The 9,713-nt window shown below is 38.8% G+C and overlaps 1 protein-coding gene across 1 annotated transcript; it reads right to left on the bottom strand.

Annotated features, from left to right (window-relative positions):
* Positions 1 to 3,957: 3,957 nt before the first annotated feature.
* On the bottom strand, positions 3,958 to 9,355 carry LOC132612192 (wall-associated receptor kinase 5-like). The gene is made up of 4 exons (XM_060326513.1): positions 7,965 to 9,355; positions 6,589 to 6,770; positions 6,154 to 6,324; positions 3,958 to 5,341 (listed from the first exon to the last, which is right to left on the bottom strand). Exons 1-4 carry the CDS (start codon positions 8,900 to 8,902, stop codon positions 4,143 to 4,145), a joined length of 2,490 nt encoding a protein of 829 aa, XP_060182496.1. The 5' UTR covers positions 8,903 to 9,355; the 3' UTR covers positions 3,958 to 4,142.
* Between the last annotated feature and the right edge of the window lie 358 nt (positions 9,356 to 9,713).

Genomic DNA, 9,713 nt, shown 5'->3' with positions numbered 1-9,713 from the left:
CATTATCAAGTATAATAAATGATAAATATCATGTATGGAGAGTTCCGGAAGATTTCTAGATCAAGCAAATTGAAGAAAATAAGTTTGACGAAAATTTGAAAAATGTTGGGCAGATTCTTTAGTCCACTTTGGAGGGGAATATCTCCTAGTATATTAGGAGTTTTAAGGTTTTTCAAAATCCTAAAATGAAGTTCGCCGAGTCTAGTTTCTAACGCAACAAACCTCTCATAGATAGGACATCGGAGGAGAGAATTATGAACGTTACAAGTTAGGCTGGCAGAGCAGAAACAGTGCTGCTACAGTGCTGCTACAGTACTGCCGACTTTACCCACTTATAAAAGGGTTAAAATCCCTCTTTTTGGTCATAAAAACCTCTCAAATACTCCAGAAAAATCAGCAAGCATAAGAGCAAATATACATCACAAAAGTGAGAATTTTGGGTAATTTCAAGTGACGGAGTATTAATCGAGGTCCAAGTAACGTGCGGTTGTGATTATAGTATTGTCGTGCGGCGGAATTGGATTGGATTCAAGGTGAATATTGGAGATATTATTTCCCTAACAAGGAAAAGGTATGAATCTCTCCTTATTGGTATTAATTTCGGCTTCTTTACGGAAATAAAGTTATTAAATAGTCGTATCACAAGTTGGTTAGTTGAGAAATTTAGAAAACATCGTGTGGGATGTTTTAGGAAATATATTGGTATGGATAATGGTGTTGATGATGTTGGTATTGTTGTTGTGGATTGGTTGCTGATATTATGATTTCGGGCTAGGCATATAAACAGAGGAGATGCTGCCCGAATTTCGACAGAATCTAAAAGGATTTTAATTAAAGTTTTGAGACAAGTGCATGATGTCGAGCCTAACAATGGTATGAATGGTTTTATACGTAGATTGTGAGTCAGGAAGTAAGTGGAAGTCGAGAAATTATCTTCCAGGTATGTTAAGGCTCGCCCCTTTCTTTCAAAGGCATGATTCCTATGTTACGATTTCATAAATGTTTCCATAACTTCTTTGTTTTTAAAAGTTAGAAGTTTATGACTCCAAGACATGATTCCCTTCCCGATAATCCATAAATGTTTTCCAAGAATGCCATATTTTCCAAACCAGAGATTTATGATTCTATGAGCTCTTATGATAACAGCGATGAACATGTTTTTACGATGATAATGATGATGTCAAAGATGAGAATATTTTCTATGATGATTATGATGATGATGATTTTATGGTTAAAAGTCTCAAGTTTATGATTTTAATGCTATTATGAGATTATTGAGCTTATTTCATGACTTTCTCGATTTTATTCATTGTTGTTGATCTCACCTTATAATAATTGTTCCTTCAAGGTGAGATAGAACGATGATGATTACTCCATAATATAATCGGAGGTTACCGACCTTACGTCACTTCGATGTATTTATAGCTTTTATTTGGCTCTCATGCATGCTTTATATATATGTATGTATTTTTTCACACCGCGCCGCGCTATAGTCGGCCAGGCATGGCACGTAGATGTGCACACCACTGCAGTGGGCATGTTATGATATTGCCCCGGACGCGGGAGGCCCGAACACGGGCTAATAATGATAACATCGAGCCTTAATGGACGGGCATGATAATATATATATGACACCGAGCCTTAATGGCCGAGCATGGTACTATGTATATGTATAGAAATTTTTGTTTTTAAAAGGCTAAGCATGCATGACATCCGCCTTATGAGGCATTCAGATGTACAGGTTATCTCTCTTATTCCATGTTACCTTTCATCTCTATATTATGTTGTTATTCATGCCTTACATACTCAGTACATTATTCGTACTGACGTCCCTTCTTGTGGACGCTGTGCTCATGCCCGCAGGTAGGCAGGGAGACGGATCAGACCCGTAGGTCTTCTATCAGCGGATTCTTAGGAGCACTCCACTTTCTTCGGAGCTGCAGTCTACTTGGTATTGTCCTTATGATCATTTGTATTCCATGTAGAGGCTCGTAGACGTGTGTGTAAAGTTTGATGTTTTATAGCTCTACCGGTTCATAATGTTGTATAATATATATATATATATATATATATATATATATATATATATATATATATATATATATATATATATATATATATATATATATATTAGTGGCCTTGTCGGCCTTATTGTGAGCTCTTGGTACTTTACTGTTAGCCTTGCCGGCTTTATGATATACGTTATGTTGTGGCGACCTAGTAGGTCCGCATATGTACATATGTGCTGAATGAGCAGATATTCCTATTTTGGGCCTTTTCTGTGTGCAGGTGTTCTTGAGTTATGGTTTATAATATTCAAAGTAACGGATAAGTCAGGTGGTTCCCGGCCTACGGGTCGGAGCCCGTCATACTCCTGGTAGGGGTGTGACAATGAATAAGCTCAATAATATCATAAGGATCATGAGATTCATAGACTTCTAGCATTTGGGGAAGCAAGGATATTATGGATATGGCACAAAGGTTTATAACAAAAGAATCATATATTTAGAAAGAAAGGGTTTAGCCTTAACGTACCTTTCGGTTTCCTTGGTCACCTAATGTTTATTCTTCCAAGCCTACAAATCTACACATAAACCATTCATACTATCATTAGGCGCGTTGTCACCCACTTGTCTCAAGCATTTAAATAGAATCCCTTTAGGATCTGTCGAAATTCTGCCAACTGTAGCACTATAGCAGCGCGCGACACTACTCTGCCCGCCTAACTTGTAACATCCATAATTCTCTATTCCGACTCTGTATCGATGAGAGATTTATTGCGTTGGAAACTAGACTCGACGAACTTCATTTTAGGCTTTTGAAACATCTTAAAACTCCTAATATACCTGGAGATATATCCCTCCAAATTTAACCCAAAATTTTGTCCAAAGTTCTGTCCAAAGTTCTGCCAACTTTTTCCAAATTTTCGACAAATTTATTTTCTTCGATTTGCTTGGTCCCGGAGTCTCCCATAGCTTATTATATGAACTTAAACCCTCATAACCATAAGGTTGGCGCATATAATATCATATATCCTTGAAGGTAACTCCAGTAACCGTACTTAAAACAGCCATCAATACTTATAAATTTCAACGTACGAAACTACGGGGTGTAACAATTATAGACTTATGTATTGACATCACATGAGTCTCAGACAGTGTATAATCAGTATTGGCTTAAGTTCCATAATCAGAAACAGTTATCATGCTATCAGTTATAGCTCAGTCTCAGTATCATAAATTGCTTAATGTTGATCACGTGTATATGTATTTTTGGCCCTAGGCCATAGTTTATGCATACGCATTGCTTGGGCCTGAGGCCACAGTTTTTGTGCACATTATTTGAGCCCTCGGCCACAGTTTATATTTACAGTTATATAGGTGATCCTTCATTCAGAAACAGGAAGTATTCATATCTTTACTTCATATGTTCTATTCAGTTATTAGTTTCAATTTGAGTACTTACAGTTCTTTCTTTCAGTTTGCTTTACATACCAGTACAATTCAAATGTGCTGATGTCCTTTTTTTATTGCTTGGGGCCTGCATCACGATATATAGGTTGACGATCTAGCTAGCTAGGATTGCTCGTATCAGCTGCTTGGTGAGCCCCAGTTCCTTTGGGGCGTTATCCTGCTTTCGATTTTTCCTGTTTTAGACAGTTATCTTTTCAGTATTCTTTAGAGACTTCATAAATATAGTCTAGTGAGTCATATATTAGCAAACCTTGATATGTTAGCCTTGTTGGCATTGATTTCAGATGTTTTAGACTTAAACAGTATTTCTGCATTTGATATATTTCAGCCAGACTTTTTAGTAGATCAGCATGTGTTAGTCTCATTTCCTTATTTTAGCATGTTTTGATATCACATATTGATTCAACCAGCCTGTGGATTCGCTAAAATGCAATACATATGTGTTGAGAGACAAATGAATTGAAATTGACAAGTTCAAGTGTAAGAAATGCATAAAAATATGCAGACAATTACCAGGATACATAAATAACAGCACTTGGCACTAATTTGTTACTAAAATTTATTATCTTTGGACAAATGAAAAAGATAAAACTAAATATAATTAATTACTATTTCTAACGTGCCCAAAAGAGAAAGAAAGCCATGTTGAAGCCGTGCATGCATGATCGATCACCTTCCTCCAGGAAGTGGTAAAGACATATGGCTCGTTATGCTATCAATATGGATACTGCGTTCACTTTGTTCGTATCCAAATCCCAACGGCTGCAGTAAGGATTCTGTCTCCTCCGAATTTTGATCAGTTAGAGCCCATGAGTGCTTCAATCTCGATCCAGCTTCCAATTCTGCTGCAACATCCTTCATTGTAGGTCTATCCTCTCCTTTAACATTTAAGCATCTCTGTGCAAGCATAGCAACTTTTTTCAATTGCCCTGTACTTCTCTCATCACAAACTATATTGGCATCTAGAATATCAAACAAATGACCCTTCTCCACTGAAGATGTGAAATATTTAGCTAGATTTCTCTCTTCCTCGGGTCTATCAAAACGTACAGCTTTTCTCCCAGTTAGGAGCTCTACAAGCACTACTCCGAAACTGTATACATCACTTTTTTCAGTTAATTGATTTGTTTGCAAGTATTCAGGATCTAGATATCCTAGAGTTCCTTGAACCAATGTAGATAACTCTGTCTGATCAGCAGGAACCAATCTGGATGCTCCGAAATCAGACACTTTGGCTGTATAGCTTTTGTCTAGAAGAATGTTGACAGACTTGATATCTCTATGGATGATAGGAGGGTAAGCGGCTGAGTGCAAGTATGAAAGTACTCCAGCAGTTTCTGCAGCAACTCTCAGACGAATGTCCAAAGAAAGAGTGGAGGCCTTTACTTTATCATGTAATTGTTCAGAAAGTGTTCCATTGTTGATAAATTCATACACCAATAGTGGAACTTCTGTCTCTAGGCAACAACCTAAGAGCTTAACCACATTCCTATGGTTGATTTGGGAGAGGACAATGACTTCATTTATGAATTGCTCAATCTGATTGCGATCAATTACCTTCGATTTCTTGATGGCAACGATGCGATTATCTTTCAGATATCCTTTGTACACAGTTCCATAACCTCCTTGACCAATAACTCTATCTTTGTCAAAGTCATTAGTTGCCCTTTCTAGCTCTTCCGCTGTTAAAATCTTTATTGTGTTAGTATTACTTGATCCCTCTTGCCCGGTGAGTCGTTGCTGTAGAACTAATCCACCATTTTCTTGGAAAAACTTCTTCTTCATCATTAACATCTTTCTCCTTTGGAATCCAGTGTATGACCAGCCACAAACTATAAGAATCAGAAAAGCAGCCCCTACTGTGACACCTGTAATATAAGATGACTTAGGATAAAAATATATGCACGTATGTGCGTGTGGATTCAACAAGAAGGAACTCTTTCTCTGCATCAGACGTTTTAGGTTGATAGACCCTTGTGGTCCGGCTCTTTCCCGGACCCCGCGCATAGTGGGAGCTTAGTGCACCGGACGGTCCTTTTAGACGTTTTAGGTTGATGTATGTATTTGTTGAAAAGAAAATTGTTACCTTTTTCCAAATCTGGTATATGCAGCTAACGAAGAACTTTGAAGTTCAATTATCCTTTAGTTGATCACAACAGTTTGCCAAAAATTACTAAAGATTACTTGTTCGTCATTAGTTGACTCGTTTGATTGACATATCAGTTTTTTTTTTTTTTTTAATTTATATAAATGTTATAAGTTCAAAACTAAGCTGCAAAGAAACCAAGTCGACATGAAACTTATATTGAAAGAGAAAATTATCACCGGAATTTAAAACAAGCAAAGTACTGTTGGTATACTACGTGAAATCCAACTTATGCTAAACTGCTCCATTACTACAAGGAAAAATAATATTTGTAATGGGAGAATCCGTTTTAAATTTGAGCATCAATAGGTATAAAACCCTCACAAATTCCATTACCATTGACGATTCCATCGTAAAACCGTCACAAATCTGTCATAAATATTCTCATCACAAATCTACAAATCTGTGTTTTTCTTTTTCTGTTTATTCATGCAAGAAATAATCAAACAAGTCGTATTTGACGGGCTTCTCCAACAACTAAGAATTACGATTAACCTGTTTCTAGCAGAATTTCAAAGAAGTTAAGAAAGGTACCTATAAAAAGATTATCACGAATTTTTCTCTGAGGATTGTTACGACTGCACTCAGTACCATCACCACTGAAATCTGGAGGGCACGTGCATGTATAGTTCCCTTCTGTATTCTTGCAAATGGCATCTTTGGCACACCTATAATCTGATTTCCGATCTATACATTCGTTGATATCTGCAGACTCATAGATTATAAGGTGTTATAATAAGTTCAAAAAGTAAACTAATATAGAGAAAATGAATTTTGATGGAATATCATTTATTTTAAAGGATTTAAGCCCAGCATATTTATTTTAAAGAAGGTCACAGCAACAATGAAGAAATAGTCTACACCTTCCCACAACCAGAGGAAAAAACCATATTAAATTAAAACATAGAACTAAAAGATATTTAATTAGGAATTCGCCAATATTTCGAGAGGGGAGAAACGTATACATACCTAGGCAACCATCTTCCAAGTATGGATTCCCCTCATATCCGTGCATGCAGAAACAACGATATCCAGTTGAATTATAATGACAATTACTGTTGTTACTCTTACATGCGTATGCAGTCTTTTTTTTCTTAGCTATTTCACATGTTTCCTTACCAATTGCCCAATCTACCACAAGAGGAAGCTGTTAGGATTTAAATCCCAAATCCGACCTTTGTAAGCAGGTTCCCAGGAAAGATTGGAGGGTCACAGCTGGACCACTTAAATACCAACCTCCTTAGACAGAACCTACTTACGCCGTGATGTAAGTGAAGAATAAATAACACACACAGATTTATAGTGGTTCACCCTCAATGTGAGAGCTACGTCCACGTTGCTGCTGCAGATCTTATTAAAGAAGAAATATTACAAGTGTTTACAACACTCAACCTCACAACCCCAATCCCAATTACACTCAAGAATTTTACCACAGAAAATTCTCTCAAAGACCTTCTCTTACTTAGGCCTTTCACTAAGAGTATTTCTCTTAGATTTTTTTTTTCTTTGGGATGTGTTGTCTTCTTCAATTTGGTGTGTTTTACAAATGAACCATAAGCTACCTATTTATAGGAATGAATTTCCTATGATGAGGTAAGCGCTTACATCACGACTATCATGAGGTAAGCGCTTACATCACGACTAGGTGAACAAAAGAATTGACTTGTTTGGCCAATTTCACACCCAACAAATCTCCCACTTGAAGACTAATTTTAATTTGTCTTCACACTTTGATCGATGCAGCAGCTCTTTCCTAGTTTCATACTTCGTGCAGGCCAACTGAAGCTGAGCATAACTTCAGTTTGTCTATCGTCACTGCCTTTGTCAGCATGTCTGCTGGATTCTGACTCCCTGCGATCTTCTCAAGCACTAGCGCTCCATCTTCCAAAGCTGATCTAATGAAATGGTACCGGAGTTGTATGTGCTTCGTTCGAGCATGGTAGACCGGGTTCTTTGCCAAATGAATGGCACTTTGGCTATCACAATATAGCACACTTCCCTCGTGGTCCTGATCCAATTCCCACAGAAAAGATTGTAGCCACATCATTTCCTTTGTGGCCTCCGTCACAGCAACGTACTCAGCCTCACAACTAGAGAGAGCTACTATCTTTTGCAACTTGGAAACCCAAGAGATTGCAGTACCTCCGAAGGTGTAAACATACCCGGATGTGCTCTTTCTGCTATCAATATCACCACCGTTGTCAGCATCAACATACCCTTGCAATCCTGTTTTTGATTTTCGGAAATACAGAGCTGAACTCGAGCTGCCTTTCAGATATCTGAATATCCACTTCACAGCCTCCCAGTGTTGCTTTCCCGGATTGCTCATAAATCGGCTGACAACTCCCACTGCATGTGCAATGTCTGGCCTTGTACATATCATTGCATACATAAGACTACCGATTGCAGATGCATAAGGTATCTTGTCCATCTGCTTCTTCTCATCCTCGGTTGTCGGCGACTGATCCTTTGACAACCGAAAGTGTCCAGCCAAGGGAGTGCTGACTGGCTTGGCATCATGCATGTTGAACCTTTTGATAACTTTCCTCACATATTCTTCTTGTGAGAGTTTAATGCCCTCCTTGCTTCGGTCGATTCTCATCCCAAGGATTTGCTTTGCAGCTCCCAAATCCTTCATTGCAAACTCTTCCGATAACCCTTTTTTCAACCGATCAATCTCCTGTAGGTTTGCTCCTACGATTAGCATGTCGTCGACATAGAGTAGCAGTATCATGTACGAGTCTTCAAATTTTTTGAAGTAACAGCAGTGATCTGCCTCGCACCTTGAAAAATCAGCTTTCTTCATAAAGCTGTCAAACTTTAAATACCACTGTCTTGGAGCCTGTTTTAGTCCGTACAGACTCTTTTGAAGTTTGCACACCAGATTCTCCTTTCCTTTGACTTTGAATCCCTCCGGTTGTCGCATGTAGATTTCCTCGTCTAGATCACCGTGAAGAAATGCAGTTTTCACGTCCATCTGTTGCAGATGTAGATTTTCCTTTGCTACCAGTCCAAGAACAGTTCTGATAGTCACCATCTTGACTACGGGAGAGAAGATCTCCGTATAGTCGATGCCTTCTTTCTGTTGAAATCCCTTTGCAACCAGCCTTGCTTTATAACGCTTGCTTCCATTGGGTTCTTCCTTTATCCGATAAACCCATTTGTTTTGCAATGCCTTCTTATCCTTTGGCAACTCGGATAATTCCCATGTATGATTTGCCGATAGTGAATCCATCTCATCCTTCATTGCCAGCTCCCACTTAGTCGATTCATCGACTTGCATTGCTTCTTCATAACATTCCGGCTCCCCTCTATCAGTGAGTCGAATGTAGTTGAGGGATGGAGAGTACCTGTGAAGCGGCTTCCTGATCCTGGATGATCTACGCAGTTCTGTGATTGGCGTCTGTTCATTTGTTTCAGAATCAGCACTTTCATCAGCACCTTCTCGGATTGTTTGTTCCTCTGCCTCGGCTGTACCTGGCTGCGGCTCAGGTGTCGGGAAGTCCCTCAAATCGACTATTTCCGATTCCTTGTCCTGACATTCTGAATTTTTTTGCAACTTGTCTTTGTACAGCACCTCTTCGTTGAAGACAACATTCCTGCTTCGGATGATCTTCCGATTTTGTTCATCCCAAAATCGGTAACCAAGCTCGGTGTCACCATAGCCAATAAAGTAACACTTCTTTGATTTTGGATCAAGCTTGCTTCTAGCCGTATCATCATTATGAACATATGATAAGCAACCGAACACTTTCAGAAATGAAAGATTTACCTTCTTGCCACTCCAGACTTCTTCTGGAATTCTGAAATCCAAGGGAACTGACGGTCCTCGGTTAATTAAGAAGGCCGCGGTATTGACTGCATCTGCCCAGAATGTCTTGGGCAGTCCAGAGTGTATTCTCATACTCCGAGCACGCTCGTTCAAAGTTCGGTTCATTCTTTCGGCTACTCCATTCTGTTGCGGCGTTCCAGGAATAGTCTTCATCATCTTGATCCCATTATCGGCACAGTACCGTTTGAAATCACCATCAGTGTATTCTCCGCCGTTGTCGGACCTCAAACACTTCAACTTGAGGTTTGTTTCATTCTCGACC

Source organism: Lycium barbarum, chromosome 9 (genome assembly GCF_019175385.1).
Source record: "Lycium barbarum isolate Lr01 chromosome 9, ASM1917538v2, whole genome shotgun sequence".
In the NCBI taxonomy this organism is placed as follows: Eukaryota; Viridiplantae; Streptophyta; class Magnoliopsida; order Solanales; family Solanaceae; genus Lycium; species Lycium barbarum.
This window is presented reverse-complemented; position numbering and strand designations above follow the sequence as displayed.

Excerpts from the sequence above, each read along its gene's own strand:
- LOC132612192 (XM_060326513.1), bottom strand. The coding sequence starts at position 8,902 with ATGCAAGTCGATGAATCGACTAAGTGGGAGCTGGCAATGAAGGATGAG. Across the intron at positions 6,771-7,964 it reads GACATTGCACATGCAGTGGG|ACAGCTTCCTCTTGTGGTAG; the intron begins AGTTGTCAGCCG and ends ATTTAAATCCTA. Across the intron at positions 6,325-6,588 it reads CTTGGAAGATGGTTGCCTAG|ATATCAACGAATGTATAGAT; the intron begins GTATGTATACGT and ends ATGAGTCTGCAG.